General features: G+C 46.5%; 1 protein-coding gene across 1 annotated transcript; it reads right to left on the bottom strand.

Moving 5' to 3' along the window:
• Positions 1–463: 463 nt before the first annotated feature.
• Positions 464–5,775, bottom strand: LOC121550430. Its single transcript, XM_041862682.1, has 5 exons — positions 5,760–5,775; positions 5,314–5,450; positions 1,348–1,479; positions 1,018–1,155; positions 464–786 (listed from the first exon to the last, which is right to left on the bottom strand). The coding sequence occupies exons 1-5, from the start codon at positions 5,773–5,775 to the stop codon at positions 592–594; spliced, it is 618 nt and encodes a 205-aa protein (XP_041718616.1). The 3' UTR covers positions 464–591.
• Positions 5,776–24,343: the final 18,568 nt, after the last annotated feature.

Genomic DNA, 24,343 nt, shown 5'->3' with positions numbered 1-24,343 from the left:
GTTTAGCTCACATCAGAGTTAGCGGGAGTGCAGGCGGGGACTTGCCACTATCTGCCAGCTATCCGTGTTGCTTTATCTCAAGGAAACTCTGAGACAGCCATCAGAGGTGGGGTCGAGTGACAGGACAAGCTAAGAACAAAACCCTCATGGGGAGAAAGAGATAAAGAAAAGCAGGCACTCAGTCCTTGACCAGTTGCTATTGTACCAATTGATGGGGAACAGATAGAGCAAGGCTTGAACCAGCTCCCTGCAGTTACAGGATGAGGTCCAGACGTTGGCAGATAGAGGGACGCTACACAATTGGTTTTGATGCCATCCCCTATCTCAGATAAATAAAGTGCTCCGCTTGCTTCATGTTTTCCAATGTCCCGTTTGACCTTGATTGACAGATTAGATAGAAAGACTGAAGAAGACTTGAACAGAAATGAAATATGTTTCAGCCAGGCTACATCACTACGCAGTTGCCTCAGAAGTCCAATCGGCTTCTGGCACGGACGACCCACCTCCGGTCCTCCATCCATGTCTGCACAGGTTTTGCTGCTGCTGTAGGGTGCAGCACAGCCCCTTTGTCCTGGCCTGAAGGGGTGCCGTTCAGCCCCTCTGTCCTGGCCTGGAAGTCAGGTGTTCGACGTTGCGCAGGCTGCGTTTTAGGTTCTGTGTGAAGTCACGGAGCTGCAGCAGGGTAAAGTGAGTGGCAACCTGAACCTCGTACTCCCCTGGGAGGCGTGAGGCCAGCCCCGAGGCCTCGTACTGGGCCACACTGCTCATCTGGCCCGGCTCCTGCATCTGAACAACACAAAAACACACACATACAGAAGGTTATTAACCAAAACGAACATCTCAAGTGTGATGTTATGAGTGTAGGACCTCTATGATATGTGTGTATCTGTGTGTGATCTTGTGCCAGTGTGCATGCATCTACTTCTATTACTCAGGGAGTTTGTGTGTGTGTGTGTGTGTGTGTGTGTGTGTGTGTGTGTGTGTGTGTGTGTGTGTGTGTGTGTGTGTCAGTCTCACCATGTTGACCTGGGCCAGCAGGTCTCTGATGTCAGCCAGGAGTCCTGTCACCTCGTCAGTGGTCACACGCTCCTTCAGCACACCCAGCACATCCTGATACAGCTGCAGTCCCGCAGACATACTCCTCAGACACACCTCCTGTAGGGGGAAGCACACAGCAGGTCAGACAACTAACCTGGACCATGTCCAGTAGGCTAGGACACAACGCAATAAGGAATCGTGTCAGAACTATTCATGTCAGCTTTATTATTCTATCTGCAACATTCAGGAGAACCATAGCATTGTTTCACCTTCACAAACACATGCAAACACACACACACACACACTCACCAGGGTGAAGTCGATTTGGTTTACGGGTCTGCAGACCGTCCTGAGTTCTGGTGCTGCGGGGATGCCCAGGGAGGTCACCATGGTCTGGTACTGCATGTTCCTATACTGGCTGGACGGGTCAAGGGTCAGGCCCTAGGAGAACAGGAGTGGTGTGGTTATAGAGCTGGAGCCAATATGTAATGCATGATATACACTACCAGTCAAAAGTTTGGACACACCTACTTATTCAAGGGTTTTCTTTATTTTTACAGTTTTTTACATTGTAGAATAATAGTGAAGACATCAACACTATGAAATAACACATATGGAATCATGAAGTAACCAAAAAAGTGTTAAACAAATCAAAACATATTTTATATTTGAGATTCTTCAAATAGCCACCCTTTGCCTTGATGACACCTTTGCACACTCTTGTGTGCACTTGATGGTTTTTGCGACTGCACTTGAAGAAACTTTCAAAGTTCTTGAAATGTTCCACATTGACTGACCTTCATGTCTTAAAGTATTGATGGACTGTCGTTTCTCTTTGCTTATTTGAGCTGTTCTTGCCATAATATGGACTTGTTCTGTATACCCCCCTACCTTGTCACAACACAACTGATTGACTCAAACGCATTAAGAAGAAAATAAATTCCACAAATTAACTTTTAAGAAGGCACACCTGTTAATTGAAATGCATTCCAGGTGACTACCTCATGAAGCTGGTTGAGAGAATGCCAAGAGTGTGCAAAGCTGTCAGCAAGGCAAAGGGTGGCTATTTGAAGAATCTCAAATATAACATATATTTTGATTTGTTTAACACTTTTTTGGTTACTACATGATTCCATATGTGTTATGTCATAGTTTTGATGCCTTCACTATTATTCTACAATGTAAAAAATAGTAAAAATAAAGAAAAACCCTTGAATGAGTAGGTGTGTCCAATCTTTTGACTGGTAATATATATACATAACCTGGTTGTTACTGAGTTAGTGAACGGTGGGGAGGGACAGAGGGGTATGTGTGCGTTGAGAGCACTGGTTAACAGAGAGTCAACAAGCCAGAGCAGCACACGCGCACATCGTGACAACTTTTTACCAGTTGTCGGTAGGCTATTTAGGTTGGTAATTATGGAGACACCCTTTTTCCATAAAACATATTAACGCGCTAGAACTGATATAACGGCGACAAAGCATTTGGAAATGACTTTAGGCGCACTAGAGCGCTTTAGATAAATTCGCTCCGTGGTGGTTTAAATAAACTGCATTCTAATGTCGACCTTTCTTATGGATAACCGTATCAAGCGAAGGGTTTTACTCAAGCTCAGGTCTATGGTCTGGAACGCTGCGTGCGTGAGTGAGTGGAAATTCGAAATTCGAAATGGAAGATATGGAACTCCCTCGCGTGCTTCTGTTATGGGAAAAAGTCCACAATGAAAATGACATTAAATGTGGAAAATGATACGCTGCATTTGCATCTGTTGGCCATCAAGTATGCGATTAATTGATTTGCTATTGTAGGCTACTGTAGCCTAGCATTTGATACAGTACAATAAATATGTTGAAATGACGATATCACTGGAGTCATGCAAATCAATTTGTGCCACTTGTGTAGCCTATCTGGAGCTGCCAAACGGATTTAATAAATAGCCTATTTATCAGTGTTATGTTGTAGCCTTGTGTTATTATGCAATTGTTAATGGCCATGTTAGTTAATTAAATTGGAAGTTATCAATTGTGATCATGGTCACAGCTCTATCGCGAATGTATCATTCTGCATATTTAATGTCAGTTTCGTTGTGGACTTTTCCCTGAAATTAGATGTTGGCCTATCAGGGGCTATAGGCTACCTGCATCTAGCTCAGCAAACCATGGCAAAAGTTTAATTGCAATTATAAACCCAGATTTTAATCAGTAGTCTATTGAAAAAACAAGTAAATCTCGAAAATAGGCCATTTATAATGGTTTGTAGTCTTAACATCTGGCACATAATGAAGGCACAATTGCCAGAAAATAGTGTAACATTCGTTTTTTGTAGTCCACATGTTTCTTGCACAGAGATTGAGATCCTCTGTCCAACTTTCATCACTCAAACTCTCCTGCCAGATGTATCTATAGTTATGCACACGAGCAAACAATATTTATTTACCATTATATAAACTCTGTGGTTTGAGCCCTGAATGCTGATTGGTTGAAAGCCATGGTATATCAGACTGTGTACCATGGGAATGCACAACAATTATTTTTACATTTAAGTCATTTAGCAGATGCTCTTATCCAGAGCGACTTACAGGAGAAATTAGGGTTAAGTGCCTTGCTCAAGGGCACATCAACAGATTTTTTTTCGGCTCAGTAATTACAATTAAATTTTTACTATTGTAATTACATTGTTAACCAGTTTAGAATTGCAATAAGGCTCCTCAGGGGTTTGTGGTATATGGCCAATATACCACAGCTAAGGGCTATGTCCAAAGAGCAGCCCTTAGCCATGGTATATTGGCCATATACCACACCTCCTAGGGCCTTATTGTTTAATCATAGCTGTCAAAACAATTTAAATCTACATTGATGGAAAATGATCTGAAGAGTTTATTAAGGGCGATTTATATTTTCTCTTGCAACATTCTTAAACTTGCAATAATTATTATTTTGATGGAAACCCGAATTTTGCTTCTAAGCCTACTTTGTTAAAAATTAAGTTGATATTCCTTCTTAATTCGCTCAATAATGTTATGGAAAAAAGGTTTCATGGATAAATGTGGCAACTCCTCTGTTTCAATTTTTTTATTTTAAAGGGCTAGTTTTCAGGCCTTGTGGGCGTTGAGGGGGGCAACACCGGGACACAGGGCCCTTCCTCCTACTTGACAAGCACTAGGCCTACTGTCCTGCAACAGTATGGGAAGTAGCTACCTAGTAGCCAATATCAGGGTGACAGGCAGAGTAAGAACATGCATACAACGCATGAAGTAACATCACACATATCATAAAAATAAAAATAGTACAATTTGTAAATTAAAATGTACAATTATTTGTGTAAAACTAACAGTGAAATACAACTCAGACTCATCCTCTGGCTTATAAACAGAAGAAACTCGCAGTACGGTAGCTCAATAGTAGTTGCGTGAAAAGAAACGGAAGGGAAAAAACACCGCTCAATCAAAACCATCAAACCGACACACCCATTCCTTTCGACACCCACTAGCCCATAATCCGGTCGTCATATTGGGATGCAGCTACCCTTTCTCGCCCAAAAGGGAATTTCATTTTTGTCTAACGGTCTAAGAACATTGGTTATGTAGTATATGATGAATGGTGGTCATCATTGCTGTCAACAAAAGGAGTCTGCTCATACTGAACATTGATCATAAGGTTTATTCAGACCACAAGCTTCAGCATGAGTAACAGACTTGCAGGGTCTGGAGAGCAGTGTCCTCCAATTCTAATGGCTGCTCTGGGGTTTATTGTCTAAAACCCTTCTTATATAGACAATACCAAAATAAGGGTTACCCCCTCTTCTGGCCAATCACCAGTCTCCCCTCGGGCGTCACCCTCCAAGCGGCACATTTCAAATAACATCATAAACCATCCCCCCTCTGGCCTGAACAACCAACATTCCATTTCGTCATGAAAAACATTTAACAAAGGCATAATCTTCAGATACGATAGTTGCTCCCGTGGGACACCGGAGTTCATATCCCGCGGGTTACAAGTGTTACACATTTACCTCCAGCTATAGGTGATAGGTATTGTTCTTTATGAGATAGCCTGCTTTGCATTACTCAGTTTAAATGTGCCCTGCCGCCTGCTAGGACTTGTTTTATGCACAAATGGTTTAACATAATCCAACGGTCATTTCAACTAAAATCGAGCATTAAAGACCATACAAAGCTGCGTATTTTTACCAATAAAAGTTGGCGAGAAATTACATACAGTAAAGACAATACATGCTAGGTATAAACAGGGCATCATCGCCGTCCCATGGACTTACCGTGATGTTGACACTTGACCAGTGAACCACAGGGATGTTGCCTAGTATTTTTTCGACCAAACTCATTGCGTCCACTGACTTCTCCGGAATAGGTGCGGACCGTGCCAGAAAAGCTAAACAGCAGAGCAGACCTACAACTTTGAGAAAGAAAAAACTGTTGCAGAACGATTGTACGATGCTAGAGATTATTAACAAGTTGAACTGTGAGGCACAGCCAGTGCCGCTCAGAACCGTATTCAAGGCACACATGCCATAGTTCATTGGAGGTACGCAGTAGCCACGCACAATAAAAATGCTTCCGAGCCTTCCACTCAAAATACGTCGAAACTATTCTGATTTTCTTCAGACAATTTTGCAAAACAGAATATTGTTTCCAAGTAAAAAAAAAAGTTTCATCAAGCAGAGTAAATACACTAATTAAAAATATAATATAAAATAGCACTTACTTTTGAGAGTGTTCATTCCGCCTCTGTATGGTTAGTCTATTTTGCTAAATATTCTTTCTTATCTGCCATTTGAAGGAAACGTGAAGTATTTATATGAATGAAAGTACGTTTCATGGGAATTTCCTCTGAAGGGTTATTTAAACCTGCAATAGTGAGTGACTAAGAGATGATTAGGCTACCTCTTGAACAATGGCAGTACATTTCACAATATAAATTAATTGAATTAAAGCTGCGCTTATGATTAAAAAAAGGCAAATAGCCCATTAGGCTATCAATACAGAAACTACATTTAAGCCTAATTGTTCTATTCTGCTGTTTTATATTTATTATAATCTATTGTTATATTACTAGGCCCAATATTATTTTATTTCCAATTGCTTATTATGAAGCACTTTGAGCTGCATATTATGAGACAAATACATGAAACAAAGCTATTAATTAATTACCATAATCTTTAACTGTATTTACATTTCACATTCGTTTTTGAATAAATTAAATAGCCTGAAGTGGACGGTCGCGCTCCGGACAATAGGCGATACTTGAAAATAGCCATCTGCGATTTATAAAACAGTCGCACAGCCAAACACACTTCAGATGTTGACATCGTGGCGAGCTATGACTGAAAACAACCTCAATACATTTTAGTGACGTTCATGTACGCTACATTACTCAGAAAAAATAAATGTACTTATTTTCACAACTCCAGTTGTAGCTGTTTGAAGTTTCACTGATGCTACCCTCTGAGTAGGCCTATATAAAGGAAATAAGGTTGGTTTATCTAATGCAATTAAAGATTAATATCCCCATTTGTGAAATCTTTATTTCCGCACCAAGAACAGTAGTCCTCCCACTGGGCACAGACGTCGATTGGTGTTGGCATGGGCACTTCGCTTCATGAATGTGACAGGAAATGACTGCTATATTATATGACTGGTATATGACTGCATTCTTTGACTAGTTGTGATGAGAGGCAGGAGGAACAGGAGATTTGAACAATGGGGTAGAAAAAAATCAAACTAGCTGAGCTCAATGACGCACAGTTCTGAAGAGTACCAACACATTCTTTGATTTTCTAAAGGTATTTTGACATGAGTTTCCAGAGAGCTGCATTTCAGAAAGCAGTTGTCAAGATGTTTTATTGCATTTCGCAGGAAGAACAATCAAGGAGGCAACATCATTCCTGACGGAAAAGCTACAAATACAAGGTGCTCTGTGCCAAATGGCTCTGTACAAATGAGTGTTCCACAACGAGGAATGAAATTGACAAAGATGTTTTATTTCTGTTCCGGCCTCAGTCAGTACAGATACACCAAATGCTTCTCCCAGCAAGTACTTAAAAAGTAGAGGGGACAAGGTTACAGTGACACCTATGACCATGTCTAAAACAGGGACAATGAGGACCAGTGGTAGGGTTGAATTGAGATGTTCTGACTGTATGTTAGAATTGTAACATACAGTGGGGAAAAAAAGTATTTAGTCAGCCACCAATTGTGCAAGTTCTCCCACTTAAAAAGATGAGAGAGGCCTGTAATTTTCATCATAGGTACACGTCAACTATGACAGACAAAATTAGAAAAAAAAATCCAGAAAATCACATTGTAGGATTTTTTATGAATTTATTTGCAAATTATGGTGGAAAATAAGTATTTGGTCAATAACAAAAGTTTCTCAATACTTTGTTATATACCCATTGTTGGCAATGACACAGGTCAAACGTTTTCTGTAAGTCTTCACAAGGTTTTCACACACTGTTGCTGGTATTTTGGCCCATTCCTCCATGCAGATCTCCTCTAGAGCAGTGATGTTTTGGGGCTGTCGCTGGGCAACACGGACTTTCAACTCCCTCCATAGATTTTCTATGGGGTTGAGATCTGGAGACTGGCTAGGCCACTCCAGGACCTTGAAATGCTTCTTACGAAGCCACTCCTTCGTTGCCCGGGCGGTGTGTTTGGGATCATTGTCATGCTGAAAGACGCAGCCACGTTTCATCTTCAATGCCCTTGCTGATGGAAGGAGGTTTTCACTCAAAATCTCACGATACATGGCCCCATTCATTCTTTCCTTTACACGGATCAGTCGTCCTGGTCCCTTTGCAGAAAAACAGCCCCAAAGCATGATGTTTGCACCCCCATGCTTCACAGTAGGTATGGTGTTCTTTGGATGCAACTCAGCATTCTTTGTCCTCCAAACACGACGAGTTGAGTTTTTACCAAAAAGTTCTATTTTGGTTTCATCTGACCATATGACATTCTCCCAATCCTCTTCTGGATCATCCAAATGCACTCTAGCAAACTTCAGATGGGCCTGGACATGTACTGGCTTAAGCAGGGGGACACGTCTGGCACTGCAGGATTTGAGTCCCTGGCGCCGTAGTGTGTTACTGATGGTAGGCTTTGTTACTTTGGTCCCAGCTCTCTGCAGGTCATTCACTAGGTCCCCCCGTGTGGTTCTGGGATTTTTGCTCACCGTTCTTGTGATCATTTTGACCCCACAGGGTGAGATCTTGCGTGGAGCCCCAGATCGAGGGAGATTATCAGTGGTCTTGTATGTCTTCCATTTCCTAATAATTGCTCCCACAGTTGATTTCTTCAAACCAAGCTGCTTACCTATTGCAGATTGAGTCTTCCCAGCCTGGTGCAGGTCTACAATTTTGTTTCTGGTGTCCTTTGACAGCTCTTTGGTCTTGGCCATAGTGGAGTTTGGAGTGTGACTGTTTGAGGTTGTGGACAGGTGTCTTTTATACTGATAACAAGTTCAAACAGGTGCCATTAATACAGGTAACGAGTGGAGGACAGAGGAGCCTCTTAAAGAAGAAGTTACAGGTCTGTGAGAGCCAGAAATCTTGCTTGTTTGTAGGTGACCAAATACTTATTTTCCACCATAATTTGCAAATAAATTCATTAAAAATCCTACAATGTGATTTTCTGGAGAAAATAAATCTCATTTTGTCTGTCATAGTTGACGTGTACCTATGATGAAAATTACAGGCCTCGCTCATCTTTTTAAGTGGGAGAACTTGCACAATTGGTGGCTGACGAAAAAAAAATGTAGACCTCCACAAGTCTGGTTCATCCTTGGGAGCAATTTCCAAATGCCTGAAGGTACCATGTTCATCTGTACAAACAATAGTACGCAAGTATAAACACCATGGGACCACGCAGCTGTCATAATGCTCAGGAAGGAGACGTGTTCTGTCTCCTAGAGATGAACGTACTTTGGTGCAAAAAGTGCAAATCAATTCCAGAACAACAGCAAAGGACATTGTGAAGATGCTGGAGGAAACAGGTACAAAAGTATCTATATCCACAGTAAAACGAGTCCTATATCGACATAACCTGAAAGGCCGCTCAGCAAGGAAGAAGCCACTGCTCCAAAACCGCCATAAAAAAGCCAGACTACGGTTTGCAACTGCACATGGGGACAAAGATCGTACTTTTTGGAGAAATGTCCTCTGGTCTGATGAAACAAAAGTAGAACTGTTTGGCCATAATGACCATTGTCATGTTCGGAGGAAAAAGGGGGTCTCTTGCAAGCCGAAGAACACCATCACAACCGTGAAGCACGGGGTGGCAGCATCATGCTGTGGGGGTGCTTTGCTGCAGGAGGGACTAGTGCACTTCACAAAATAGATGGCATCACGAGGAAGGGAAATTATGTGGATATATTGAAGCAACATCTCAAGATATCAGTCAGGAAGTTAAAGCTTGGTCGCAAATGGGTCTTCCAAATGGACAATGACCCCAAGCATACTTCCAAAGTTGTGGCAAAATGGCTTAAGGACAACAAAGTCAAGCTATTGGAGTGGCCATCACAAAGCCCTGACCTCAATCCTATAGAACATTTGTGGGCAGAACTGAAAAAGTGTGTGCAAGCAAGGAGGCCTACAAACCTGACTCAGTTACACCAGCTCTGTCAGGAGGAATGGGCCAAAATTCACCCAACTTATTGTGGGAAGCTTGTGGAAGGCTACCCGAAACATTTGACCGAAGTTAAACAATGTAAAGGCAATGCTACCAAATACTAATTGAGTGTATGTAAACTTCTGACCCACTGGGAATGTGATGAAAGAACAGAAAGCTGAAATAAATCACTCTCTCTACTATTATTCTGACATTTCACATTCTTAAAATAAAGTGGTGATCCTAACTGATCTAAGACATGGCATTTTTACTAGGATTAAATGTCAGGAATTGTGAAACACTAAGTTTAAATGTATTTGTCTAAGGTGTATGTAAACTTCCGACTTATATAATGTTATTATGGCCTTGTGCCTGCAGAGAAACAAACAAACAACTATTACAAGAGGGAGGGAAAGATAAAAAAACAACAAGGCATCTTTGCACTCTCTCCTCTCAGAGGATCATGGGAAACGACAGCACTCTCTCCTCTCAGAGGATCATGGGAAACGACAGCCCTCTCTCCTCTCAGAGGATCATGGGACACGACAGCACTCTCTCCTCTCAGAGGATCTTGGGAAACTGTTGACATCATCTTCTGCCATCTCCTTGGCGACACTCCAGGTCCTGCTATCCTTGCCAGTGATATATGTGACTACGACAGGCTGATCATACGCACACCTACAGGGAGATACACAGTGAGAGATGGTGTTAAAGGTATACTTCAGGATTTTGGCAATGTATGCTAGCATGCTAGCAGATACCCATAGACTTCCAGTCAACACTAGTTAGCATTGGCTCACGAAACTAGCTCTAACTTCCTTCATACTGGACACAGACACATACAAATGGTATCCACAAGTTTATCTATCCCTTTAAATATCAACAAGTCATGCAGGTATTACAAATGAAGAGCTATGGCCAAAAACTGTTAAAAAGAAGAGGAAGACATTTGAAAATGTGAAGTGAAAGACTTGGCCACTGACCTGTCTTTGAGTGCATACATCTTTCAACTTTCAAAGATGGAGAGGGACAGTTCATCGCTTGATCAGTGGAAGGTGGTCAGGGAGATCGTTGATGAAGATTAAGTCTGGTGATGATCTTGTAGAGGGTTACTGGACTTCTACTTCACCCACTTGGGTGATGCCTCAGCAGCTCTGTGTGCCAGAAAGCTCCCCACACACAGTTCAGAGTAGTAGCCACTAGTATTCTGGCTGCAGTACAGACGATGATGACAGAATGGCGCCAGAGGAGATGGCTGCCGTTTTACGGGCTCCTAACCAATTGTGATATTGTGTGTGTTTTTTCGCGTTATTTGTAACTTATTTTGTACATAATGTTTCTGCCACCGTCTCTTATGACCGAAAAGAGCTTCTGGATATCAGGACAGCGTTTACTCACCTCGTACTGGACAAAGATTTTTTCTTTAACGAGTCGGACGCGAAGGATTTTCTTCAGACTCCCGACAAGGCCCAAATCCCCGTCATTCGCATGAGAAAGAGACAGAGATATCGGGGACGTAGGTCGGGTGCCTTGTAAGGATCCGATGGTGAGTAATGTGCCTCTACCATCAGTCCTACTAGCCAACGTACAATCATTGGATAATAAAATAGACAAACTAAGATCAGGGATATCCTACCAACGGGACATTAAAAACTGTAATATATTATATTTCACCGAGTCGTGGCTGAACGACGACATGGATAACATACAGCTGGCAGGATATACCATGCATTGGCAAGATAGAACAGCTGCCTCTGGTAAGACAAGGGGTGACGGTCTGTGTACATTTGTAAACTGAGGTGGAGTATTTGCTCGCCTGAGGTGGAGTATCTCATGATTAGCTGTAGACCACACTATTTACCAAGAGAGTTCATCTGTATTTTTCGTAGCTGTCTATTTACCACCACAAACCGATGCTGGCACTAGGACCGCACTCAATGAGCTGTATAAGGCCATAAGCAATAGGAAAACGCTCATCCAGAGGCGGCGCTCCTAGTGGCCGGGGACTTTAATGCAAGGAAACTTAAATCTGCTTTACCTCATTTCTACCAGCATGTTAAATGTGCAACCAGAGGAAAAAAAACTCTAGACCACCTTTACTTTACACACAGAGACACGTACAAAGCTCTCCCTCGCCCTCTATTTGGCAAATCTGACCATAACTCTATCCTCCTGATTCCTGCTTACAAGCAAAAACTAAAGCAGGAAGCACCAGTGACTCGGTCAATAAAGAAGTGGTCAGATGACGCAGATGCTAAGCTACAGGACTGTTTTGCTTGCACAGACTGGAATATGTTCCGGGATTCTTCCGATGGCATTGAGGAGTACACCACATCAGTCACTGGCTTCATCAATAAGTGCATCGATGACGTCGTCCCCACAGTGACCGTACGTACATACCCCAACCAGAAGCCATGGATTACAGGCAACATCCGCACTGAGCTAAAGGGTAGAGCTGCCGCTTTCAAGGAGCGGGACTCTAATCCGGACGCTTATAAGAAATCCCGCTATGCCCTCCGACAAACCATCAAACAGGCAAAGCGTCAATACAGGACTAAGATTGAATCATACTACACCGGCTCTGATGCTCGTTGGATGTGGCAGGGCTTGCAAACTATTACAGACTACAAAGGGAAGCACAGCCTCGAGCTGCCCAGTGACACAAGCCTACCAGATGAGCTAAATTACTTCTATGCTCGCTTCGAGGCAAGCAACACTGAAGCATGCATGAGAGCATCAGCTGTTCCGGATGACTGTGTGATCACGCTGTCCATAGCCGATGTGTGTAAGACCTTTAAACAGGTAAACATTCACAAGGCCGCAGGGACAGACGGATTACCAGGATGTGTACGCTGAGCATGCGCTGACCAACTGGCAAGTGTCTTCACTGACATTTTCAACCTTTCCCTGACCGAGCCTGTAATACCAACATGTTTCAAGCAGACCACCATAGTCCCTGTGCCCAAGAACACTAAGGTAACCTGCCTAAATGACTACCGACCCGTAGAAGTGCTTTGAAAGGCTGGTCATGGCTCACATCAACACCATTATCATTAGTCCCACTCCAATTTGCATACCGCTCCAACAGATCCACAGATGATGCAATCTCTATTGCACTCCACACTGCCCTTTCCCACCTGGACAAAAGGAACACCTACGTGAGAATGCTATTCATTGACTACAGCTCAGCGTTCAACACCATAGTGCCCTCAAAGCTCATCACTAAGCTAAGGACCCTGGGGCTAAACACCTCCCTCTGAAACTGAATCCTGGACTTCCTGATGGGCCGCCCCCAGGTGGTAAGGGTAGATCACATCTGCCACGCTGATCCTCAACACGGGGGCCTGTCACGATCGTCGGGAACAGAGGAGGACCAAGGCGCAGCGTTGCAGGCAAACATACTCTTTATTTAGCGATATTACGACAACATAAACACAACGATAACGTGACAGTTCACGGTCTAACACAAACCAACTAGAAACAAGATCCCACAAACACTAAGGGACACAGACTGTTTAAATATGGCTCCCAATCAGAGACAACCAGCAACAGCTGCCTCTGATTGGGAGCCACTCTGGCCAACATAGAAATAGCACCCATAGAATACACCATAGAACATAAACACATAGAACTTACACACCCTGGCTCAACATATAGAGTCCCCAGAGCCAGGGTGTGACAGTACCCCCCCCCCCAAAGGCGCGGACTGCGACCGCGCCTCAACAAAACAAACCAGGGGAGGGCTGGGTGGGCACTCCGCCTTGGAGGCGGATCCGGCTCTGGGCATGATCCCCACTCCTTCTCTAACCCCCCACAGTACCCCTGGTCCGGTCTGGCCCTGCTGGCCGGAGCTGGACTGAACACTGGTGGAGCGGATTGCTCTAGCTCCGACGTGGAGCAGCTGACCGGTACCGGACCAGGCACCGGTGGAACAGGCATGGGCTGTGCCGGACTGACGACGCACACCACTGGCTTGGTGTGGGGAGCAGGAACAGGCCGAGCCGGGCTGACGAAGAGCACCACTAACTTGGTGGGGAGAGCAGGAATGGACCGGGCCGGGCTGGCGACGCGCACCATAGGCTTGGTGCGGGGGGCAGGAACAGGCCGGACTGGGCTGGCGACGCACACCACTGGCTTGGTGTGGGGAGCAGGAACAGGCAGAGCCGGGCTGACGAAGCGCACCACTGACTTGGTGGGGAGAGCAGGAATGGACCGGGCCGGGCTGGCGACACGGACCATAGGCTTGGTGCGAGGAGCAGGAACAGGACGGGCCGGGCTGGCGACGCGCATCCTAGGCTTGGTGCGAGGAGCAGGAACAGGCCGGGCCGGGCTGGCGACGCGCACCCTAGGCTTGGTGCGGGGAGCAGGAACAGGCCGGGCCGGGCTGGCGACGCGCACCATAGGCTTGGTGCGGGGAGCAGGAACAGGCCGGGCCGGGCTGGCGACGCGCACCATAGGCTTGGTGCGGGGAGCAGGAACAGGCCGGACCGGGCTGGCGACGCGCACCACAGGCTCGATGCGGGAAGCAGGAACAGGCCGGGCCGGGCTGACGACGCGCACCACAGGCTCGATGCGAGGAACAGGAACAGGCCGGACCGTACTGGGGACACACACCACTGGCCCTACGCGGGGATCAGGAACGGGCTGGACCGGACTCGTAACACACCCCAGTACCTCTCGCCGTGCCTCTACACTTTCCCTCCCCTTTAATACCAGTGGCCCCCGTAACCTGGCGGCCTCCTCTGCCAACCCGCTGGACAGCTCTATCGCGGCCTCCTGCTGCCCCGACGTCCACGTCGTGAGCCCCCCCCCTAAAAAATTTCTGGGTGTCTCTCCTCCCCGTGGACCAGGCCTCCCTAGTTCTCGCCAGACTCTCACCCCACTGCTCCAAAGTCCAGCCACTCTGCTCTTCACTTGGCTTGGCCCAGTCGAGACTCTTAATCCACTGCTCCATAGTCCAACCTCTCTGCTCTTCACTTGGCTGGGCCCAGTCGAGACTCCTACTCCACTGATCCCAGGTCCATCCTCTCTCCTCTTCACGCTGCTTGGTCCTGTCTTGGTGGGATCTTCTGTCACGATCGTCGGGAACAGAGGAGGACCAAGGCGCAGCGTTGCAGGCAAACATACTCTTTATTTAGCGATATTACAACAACATAAACAAAACGATAACGTGACAGTTCACGGTCTAACACAAACCAACTAGAAACAAGATCCCACAAACACTAAGGGACACAGACTGTTTAAATATGGCTCCCAATCAGAGACAACCAGCAACAGCTGACACTCGTTGCCTCTGATTGGGAGCCACTCTGGCCAACATAGAAATAGCACCCATAGAATACACCATAGAACATAAACACATAGAACTTACACACCCTGGCTCAACATATAGAGTCCCCAGAGCCAGGGTGTGACAGGGCCCCTTAGGGGTGCGTGCTTAGTCCCCTCCTGTACTCCCTGTTCACCCATGACTGCGTGGCCAGGCACGACTCCAACACCATCATTAAGTTTGCCGACGACACAACAGTGGTAGACCTGATCACCGACAACGATGAAACAGCCTTCAAATGATTTTCTTAAACCCACCTTGGTCAGAATCAATCCAAAGGTTCGCCTCTTGGACTTGGGTTTTGAGGTGATTCATGCATCATTGCCTATCTCTCCAAATTGTAATTTGTGAGAAAATACAAGTGATTATTACTTGGCCTTTGTCTTATTAGAAGTTCTGTCTTATTTAACGTCCTAAGCATAAAATAATGGTTGTTTTAACTTATGCTCCTTCCAACCTCCCTTCCAATTGCTGGGTAGCATTTCTTACAGAAATATCTAATTTGATAGGCCTACATGTAAAAGAGGAGAGGTGTCATATCCCCTCAACCAGTATGAAAGAGATTAAATGATACACTACCACTTCAGAAATACCTTGCATATCTGGCAATGCATGGATTTGTGGTTGATGTGACACTAAACTATTACTTTTCTCATCGGTGCCCCCATTTTAGAAAACAGTCAGACATCAGCAGTTGTGGTGTTTATGTGTGCTTATTCTCTGAAGCAGTTTTATTAGAGGACAATGTGAATATGCTTTTTCACAATGGCATGCGAGAGTATGTTTTATATAATAATAAGCCATTTAGCAGACACTTTTATCCAAAGCGACTTACAGTCATGCGTGCATACATTTTTGTGTATGGGTGGTCCCGGGGATTGAACCCACTACCTTTGCGTTACAAGCGCCGTGCTCTACCAGCTGAGCTACAGAGGACCACATATGAGTTATCAGAGAGAAAATTACTACGTAATACATTTGAAACTCTACAGAAAATGCCTTTGCTGCCCTTGATAGATAATCATCACATCTCTGTATTATGTATTATCTTTCAATCTTGTCTCTGTTATTGGTTTTGAAAACTTGGTTAATAGGCCGTCACAGTAGTCTGCTAACCTTGATAGAAAAGCAACACATAAAGGCCTATAACTTGTTAATAATGTTCTCCATTGTTGTTCTGAAAGCTTGATTATACTGTGTACTGTTAGCCTTGTTGTCTCTTTTAATACATTTTAAACTCTACAAAAAGTGCATAATCATGACAATATAGCTTGTAAATAATTGATAAATAAGAAGCACATATCAGCCTACAACTTGTAAATAATTGTATCCATTGCTGTTCAGAAAGTCCCCCTCCAAAACGAATCATATTTGGTTAGTAGAGACCCTACTGAATATTTTACACACCAATTTAGCTGAGACAGGTAGAATAGTTTCCTCTCTACAAGCCAATATGTATCTCGTGTAGAGTCAATTACAGTGTTGCATTGGGGTTATAGAGGGGGCAGTGAAAAGCCAGCAGCAGGCAGTGCGACCCTACTGAGTATTTCCCACCCAATTTCAGCTGAGACAAGTAAAAAAGCTTTCTCTCTACAAGCCAACAAGTATCCCATATACCGCGTATTATATTGCAGTGAATGGAGTTGGTGGAGTAAGGAGTCACAAGTACTCTGTGTTAAACCCGTTGCCCAGCACAAGAGACCCATTTCAGTTTTGCAGACTATATTGTGTAATTCCAATAACATATATTAGTATTTTATTAAAAAGTATATTTCTAAAAATATAGCTTACACAATAGCTTTCCACATGACAGTATTTGTGTAAACTTTCAAAATAAATGCTGGTATAAATAATACGGTAAAATCCGTCAAATGTCCATTTATTTTTTCGAAGGTGGCTGCAATGCTGTGAAAAACAGTTAATATATATAATAATAAATAATATAATATGCCATTTAGCAGACGCTTTTATCCAAAGCGACTTACAGTCATGCGTGCATACATTTTTTTTGTGTATGGGTGGTCCCGGGGATCGAACCCACTACCTTGGCGTTACAAGCGCCGTGCTCTACCAGCTGAGCTACAGAGGACCACATATATATATATATATATATATATATATATATATATATATATATATATATATATATATATATATATATATATATATATATATATATATATATATATATATATATATATATATATATATATATATATATATATATATATATATATATATATATATATATATATATATATTTCCCAACGTTTACCATGTTTTTGCAGGGGGACCGTTATTATCAAAATAACAAAAAAATAATCTGCGATCCTGCTGCCAGCAAAATATCTGGCTGCTAGGAGAACGGTAATGTAGTAGCCAATCATCTTCATTACGAGTCCTCTGCCTCAGCACCAAATTCCTCTACTGCATCTCCCATTACTCTCAAGCTTCAGGTGACTCTTAAATTGATAGGCCTACATTGTAGGCGTACGGTAACTAACTCAAGTTTACTCCAAATGCTAGCTACTTAGCTACCGTTAGCCCAAAACAACAATGCTTAAGGTCACTGGGTGGAGCTGCAGACGATCCTTTCCGGTTCATATGAAGGAGCCGTAACTGATTGTGCGTTCAAGACAACTGGGTACTGTGAAAAAACGATGTCAAATCATGACATCAGTGATCTTTATGTCGGAATGTCGAGCTCTAGAAAGAAGCCAGAAATCCCGACTTGGAATTCCGAGTTGGATGACCGTTTTTTTCAGAGTTCCCAGTTGTCTTGAACGCACTGAAGTCAGAAGTAGCCGATTTCAGACTTACCAGTTGTTTTGAACATTGCAATGGAACTCAGATAAAACGTGCTCCGACTGGGATTTTTTTTTTGAACGGTCATCCAACTCCTGGAGCTCCGACTTTTCGACTTGAAGATCAACGCGTTAACGTTACGATTTTTGCCAGCCTGAACTCGTTTTGTTTCCGAATTCCAAGTTGTCATGAATGCACCAAAAGTAGTAGGCCTGCATTTCCATCATGGCATAATGCATACGTTTTATTACATTTGACATTTTATATTTTATATATACATTATATATTTAGCAGAAGCTCTTATCCAGAGCGACTTACAGTTAGTGAGTGCATACATGTGCTAAATAGTGCATAGTAGGATTACTATGCCTTCACAGTATGCAGTTTAAGTAAGTAGTAGGCAAGCCAGATTTCGGACACACCCAGTGACTGAAAGGCAGCATTTACGGTGATATGGCCTCTGCAGATGTCAGGGCATTCATACTTCTTGTGCATCGCAGAGCAGCGCAGAGCTGTTGTGAAGGAAGTTGTCAAGGAAGTGAGTTTGTGTTTATACAGGACCTCCCGCCCCCACCTAAGGTCAACCAATCATGTCAATGCGGAGCTTTATGTAGCCCTCCGCATTGTAAATACTGTAATGACCCAGCTGGGTCATAAAGTAAAAGAGAGACGGGCACCAGGTGTACAGGCAGAACACAGGTTTATTCCTAAATGGGCTATTGTTCAGGCCACAACCCACGCCGCTAAACCTCGAACATACACAAATAGAACATGTCAAATCAAGGGTCCCGAACCGAAGCGAGAGATATGAGACCGTAACCCCTATTTAATCATTCCCAAAATCCCCCGGGATTACCCAACGATAACACATCCATGAACACAGAACACAATACAGGGTCGTTACATAGCCCCCTCCTTTCTAAACCCTAGCCCCTAGGGTTACAAAACAAAATCCTTAAAACGACCCGGAGGTCGCATCAGTCTCTTGTGCCTCCCCTTGACTCCCACTGGTGGACCCCCAGAACACTCATCTGCCCCAATGTCATTTCCAGCACCCCGAAGAGGCAGCCCCGTCCCAGGCTCAGCTTGCATTATAGTCTCCTCGCTAGACTGTCCCCGTGTGCTCACATCAGAGTCCTCACTTCCATTCCCTACCGTTTTCCTCCCTCTGTAGGGCGCCAATCGGGTCCCGGTGGACCACCACCTTCCTGCCCCGTGGGGAACCTCCACCGGTACGTCACCTCCCCCCACTCTCTCTATCACCAGGCACGGCCCCACCCAGGCACTGTCCAACTTTGGGCACCGCCCCTTCTTGCGCGTGGGGTTGTGAAGCCACACTCGTTCTCCCGCTCCAAAGTGCCTCCCCCTAGCGCGTGAGTCATAGTGGCGCTTTTTGGCGCATTCCTGCGTTCTCGAGTTGCTCTCTTGCGAAGGTGTGAGCCGCTTCTAACCGGTTCTGCAGTCGACGAACATAGTTCGGGCCAGGCAAAACCCCGTCGTCGTTATCAGGAGGGTGGCCAAACGTCAGTTCGGCTGGGGTGCGCAACTCGACCTAACATTAGTAGCGCTGGGGAGCACGCAGTCGATTCCTGAACAGCCGACCTACATGCCATGAGAATAAACGGTAAGTGGGTGTCCCAATCTCTCTGGTGTTTTGAGGTAACGATAGCCAGCTGTTGTGCTAATGTTCTGTTAAATCTTTCCACCAGCCCATCACTCTGGGGATGAAGCGGAGTAGTGCGCGTCTTCTCCGCGCCTAACCGTCTACACAACTCTGAGAACACCCGTGACTCAAAGTTTCTCCCCTGGTCGCTGTGTATAGACTGTGGCACCCCGAACCGACTGATTATTCCCCCTACCAATGCATCAGCTACTGTTTCTGCCTCCTGGTCTGGGAGAGCGTAAGCCTCTGGCCACTTGGTGAAGTAGTCCATAGCAGTTAGAATCCACCTGTTACCGCTGTCTGTGATTGGAAACGGTCCAACTATGTCTACCCCCAGTCTCTCCATGGGCTCCCCTACTGGGAATTGTTGTAGGAGGGCGTGTGACTGACCTGGAGGTCCTTTCTTAGCAGCACACTCATCGCACTGCCTGCAAAAGTCCTCCACATCCCTCCTGTGCCTGGCCCAATAGAAGCCTTTACGTACGCGCTTTAACGTTTTGGAGACCCCAAAATGCCCTGCGCCTACTCCCCGTGAAGCTGCTGTAACACGCTCCTTGCAGCCTTTTGGGAACCACTACCTGCCACGTCATTTCTCCAGTAGCTGGCTTTTTCCACCCCTCTGGAGCACTCCCTCAGCCACTCTAAGGACTGAGAATTTAGCCCAGAGTCCTTTGGTGACTGGTGATAGAGGGCTACTTCCCCATGGCGGTCGTCTTCTCTCTTCCACCCACCCCAGCACAGGACGCAGCTCTGCGTCCTCCTCCCTGGCGACGCCTCCACTCCCCGACGTCCACAGCCTCAAGCTCCCGGCACTCTGTCACCCTCAGCTGACTCACCGTGGCGGTGACTCCCTCCTCCATGCACAGTTCCCTCTCTCGCTCCACCCGTTTGGCGCAGTACCCACAGCCGTCCTCAGCACACGGGCGGCGGGACAAGGCGTCTGCATTGCTGTGGCGAAGGCCGGCCCTGTGCTCCACCTGGAAGTCGTAGGGTTGCAGCTCCTCCAACCAGCGGGCGATCTGACCCTCTGGCTCCTTGAAGGAGAGAAGCCACTGCAGGGGCGGAGTGATCCGTCCGCACCACAAACGGCAGGCCCCCAGGTAGTACTTGAAATGGCGTACTGCTGCCACGACAGCCAAAAGCTCCCTCCTTGTCACGCAGTAGCGTTTTTCAGCCTTATCAAAAGTTCTGCTGTAATAAGCTACTACGTGCTCCCCGTCAGAACCACGCTGAGCCAGCACGGCCCCCAAGCCCTCATTGCTTGCATCGGTGTCCAGAATAAACGGACGGTTTGGGTCTGGTGAGGACAGGACAGGGGGCCTCCACCAGGGCACGTTTGAGGGCCTCAAACGCCCGCTGGTGCTCTTCGGTCCACTGAAAGACAGTGTCCTTCTTGAGAAGGTGGTTCAAAGGAGCTGCTATCCCCGGCAAACCCTTTCACAAACCTACGATAGTAGGATGCCAGACCCAGGAAGCTCTTAACCTCTTTTTTTCCTTTGGAATTGGCCACCCCCTCACAGCCTCCACTTTGTCTGGCAACGTGCTGATACCCTCACCACCCAGCTGATGACCCAGGAACGCCAACTCCCTTTGCATGAAATGGCACTTTTTCGGGTGTAATTTTAGCCCCCCCCCGAGATCCTCTCCAGCACTCGCCTAAGTGCCCCCAGTGCCCCCTCAAGCGACGTGCCGTGTACCAATATGTCGTCTAGGTACACGACACACTCGTCTCTCGGAACCCCCGCCAGCACTCTGTCCATGAGCCTCTCAAAGGTGGCAGGAGCATTACAAAGCCCGAAGCACAGCACCTTGAACTGCCAATGGCCCCTATCCGTGGAGAAGGCCGTTTTTCACGTGCCCCAGGCGAGAGGGGCACCTGCCAGTAGCCACTGCGCAGATCAAGGGAAGAGAACCACGAGGACCCTCTGACGTGGTCTAGCGACTCATCGATCCTCGGTATGGGGTAAGAGTCTTTAATGGTGACAGAATTTAGGCCCCTGTAGTCCGCACAAAACCTAAGTTTACCCCCTTTCTTAGGCACCATGACGACCGGCGCGGACCACGGGTTGTCTGATGGCTCAATGAAATCGGCCCGCAACATGTCAGCAATAGCTGTGGCTGCTGCTTCCCTCTTGGCAAGGGGAATGCGACGGGGCCCGAATTTTAATGGGTTGGTTGTCCCCAGTGTCGATGTCGTGCTGAACCAGGTGCGTTTGCCCTACCTCATCTTCCCCCCAAGCGAAGCTATCTTTAAAGTCAAACAGCAGCTGCTTTAATTGTCTCTGTTGTCCCTCGTCCAGACCTTGACAGTTTTTCAGCCACACAGCCTCAACGGCGTCGATAACTTCCTCCTTCCCCCCGTCGGGCTGATGGGGTGAAGGAGCCAGTGTGTTTTGGGCTACTGGGATGCCTGTGCTTGCACCATTATGGGAGTGAAGGTCGTTGCCGCCGGAGACAGCTGCTGGGATGGAACAACGACCAAGGAGCAGCCGGGACGACCAGTGGAGTTTCGGCAAGCTTGGAGGAAGACGGAGGGACAGCCCTGCCCCCTGCTGGCCCTCCCGTGGCGACATTCCCACTGTGGGCCCCCCGACAGCCTCAAAGTGCCCGAAGCTAAGTCCAACTGAGCCCCACAGCTTTTCAAAAAGTCCATTCCTAGTATACAGGGGTCCTGTACCGCTGCTACCCACACCGGACACCCCACAGTTCTCCCCCCACAGTCACAGACACCCGACACTTCCTAACATGGGGGCTAGCTCCCCCGTGACAGTCCGTAGCTGGACAAAGGTCGGCTCACCCGCACCCCAACAGGTAGTATGTCTGGTCTCACCAGGGTTACTGTAGAGCCCGTGTCGACCAGGGCCAAACATTCCACCCCCTCTACCTTGACGATGACATTGCAGAAGTCCCCAATGGTGGTACGTCCCACCACAACTACCGGACTAGGAAACACGGTGGCCGCTACACCCTGGGGAAGCAGGTCCCCACCCTCTTGCCTGCACTGCTGGGTACATCTTCTGCTTACTGTGGGTTCGGGGCGGAGGAATGGGCCCGCGCTGCCCCCTGCGCGAGAACCCGCTGTCGTTTCCCTGTTGACTGGAGAATCTGCCACACTCCCGCTGAATGTGGCCAGTCTGGCCACAACCCCAGCAGACAATGGAAGTTGAGCTGACACTGCGATGTTGTCTGGAGCCCTTCTCAATGACAAGCGAAGCGGTCTTGACTAACCCTCCCAACTCGTCGACCCACTCTGGTTTGGTGACCCCCAGCACCCCGGCCGCCGCTGCTCTCACCTCTGGTTGACTGGCAACTTCCACTCTCACTCCCTCACCCCCAGATCAGCTCCCTCTTCCTGGCTATCTCCACTGCAGCCCGCAGAGATGCTGGGTCCGACATCTGCACATGCTTACCCAGTTCGGTGGAGGAGGCGCTCTAATGAAACTGTCCCGTGCCAGCTGCGTCTTGCACCCCAATCGACATATTTGCATAAGCCCGCCTGGTCAGGCTCAGAATATCACTTGCCAACGCCTTTAATGATTCCCCCTGAAGTCTCTTTTTGTTATTCAGTTCAATCCGCAGCATGTTGGGCTGTGCATCGCTGCCCAAGCTGGTCCCCCAATGCCTCCACTAGCGCACCGTAGTCGCCCCTCTCGTCGGGGCTAGCGTTAGCAGGCATTCCGACGCCTCCTCTGACAGGCTCAGGGCAAGCTGTAACCCTTTCGTCTCGTCAGACCACCTCCCGGCTCTAGCCAACAACTCGAATTGAGTGAAAAAACTTCCCATTTACCTTGTCCATTGAACTTTGGAAGTTTAGCCGCTACCGTGGCTAATGGCAATAGGGCGCTGCCATCTCTGTTTACATAAGGAGGTCCAGCCATTTCCGCGCGCGGTGACGTCGATATCTCCGTCGCCGTGACGTCTGTTCTGGTCGAGCGGTTTGAAGGAAAACCCGCCCGTTCTGCCATCTTGCTGACTGACAATTTAACTCCCGCCATGTGGCTCTCCAGCTCTTCTACAGCCGTCCTCGCCTGACCCTCCCGACCGGGTACACCCGAGCCCCCCAACGGCCACTTTGTCCGACTCTTCCTTAACTTTCCGCCTCGCCCCGATCATCCTGACCGTAGATGCGAGTCACGCTAAAGCTAACCACGGCCTATACTGAAACAGCTAACTCGCCTAATCTCGATCTATCCCGTCGTTCGAAAGCACTTCTGACACCAATGTAATGACCCAGCTGGGTCATAAAGTAAAAAGAGAGACGGGCACCAGGTGTACAGGCAGAACACAGGTTTATTCCTAAATGGGCTATTGTTCAGGCCACAACCCACGCCGCTAAACCTCGAACATACACAAATAGAACATGTCAAATCAAGGGTCCCGAACCGAAGCGAGAGATATGAGACCGTAACCCCTATTTAATCATTCCCAAAATCCCGCGGGATTACCCATAAGAACGATAACACATCCATGAACACAGAACACAATACAGGGTCGTTACAATACATTTGAGAGGCACATGGTGATTTCCTACAGACCTTGATTTGGCCTCTGCATACCTCTTGAGGCTCCGCAAATGCGTCACACGCGCAATACGAAGCCTCCAACCACATTTTCAGATCAATCATAAATTGGCTTTAATAGATGATAAGGCTACCCACCTCCTGGTGAACTTGCTATACCTTGGCGTGCATTCAAAAACCAGAACAAGAGCAAATATATACAGATAAAGATATAAAGATAAATGAAGGTGACAGAAACTATAGGCTATATAAGACACATTTTTCTATTCGGCTGTATTACATTTATTATAATGCTATTATTGTTATATTATTCGGCCCAATGTTATTTTATTTCCTAGTGCAAAATAAATAATTATTTTACTCTTATT

The sequence above is a fragment of the Coregonus clupeaformis genome, chromosome 35 (genome assembly GCF_020615455.1).
Source record: "Coregonus clupeaformis isolate EN_2021a chromosome 35, ASM2061545v1, whole genome shotgun sequence".
Classification (NCBI taxonomy): Eukaryota; Metazoa; Chordata; class Actinopteri; order Salmoniformes; family Salmonidae; genus Coregonus; species Coregonus clupeaformis.
The sequence above is the reverse complement of the archived record's forward strand: the minus strand, read 5'-3'. Positions and strand labels throughout refer to the sequence as shown.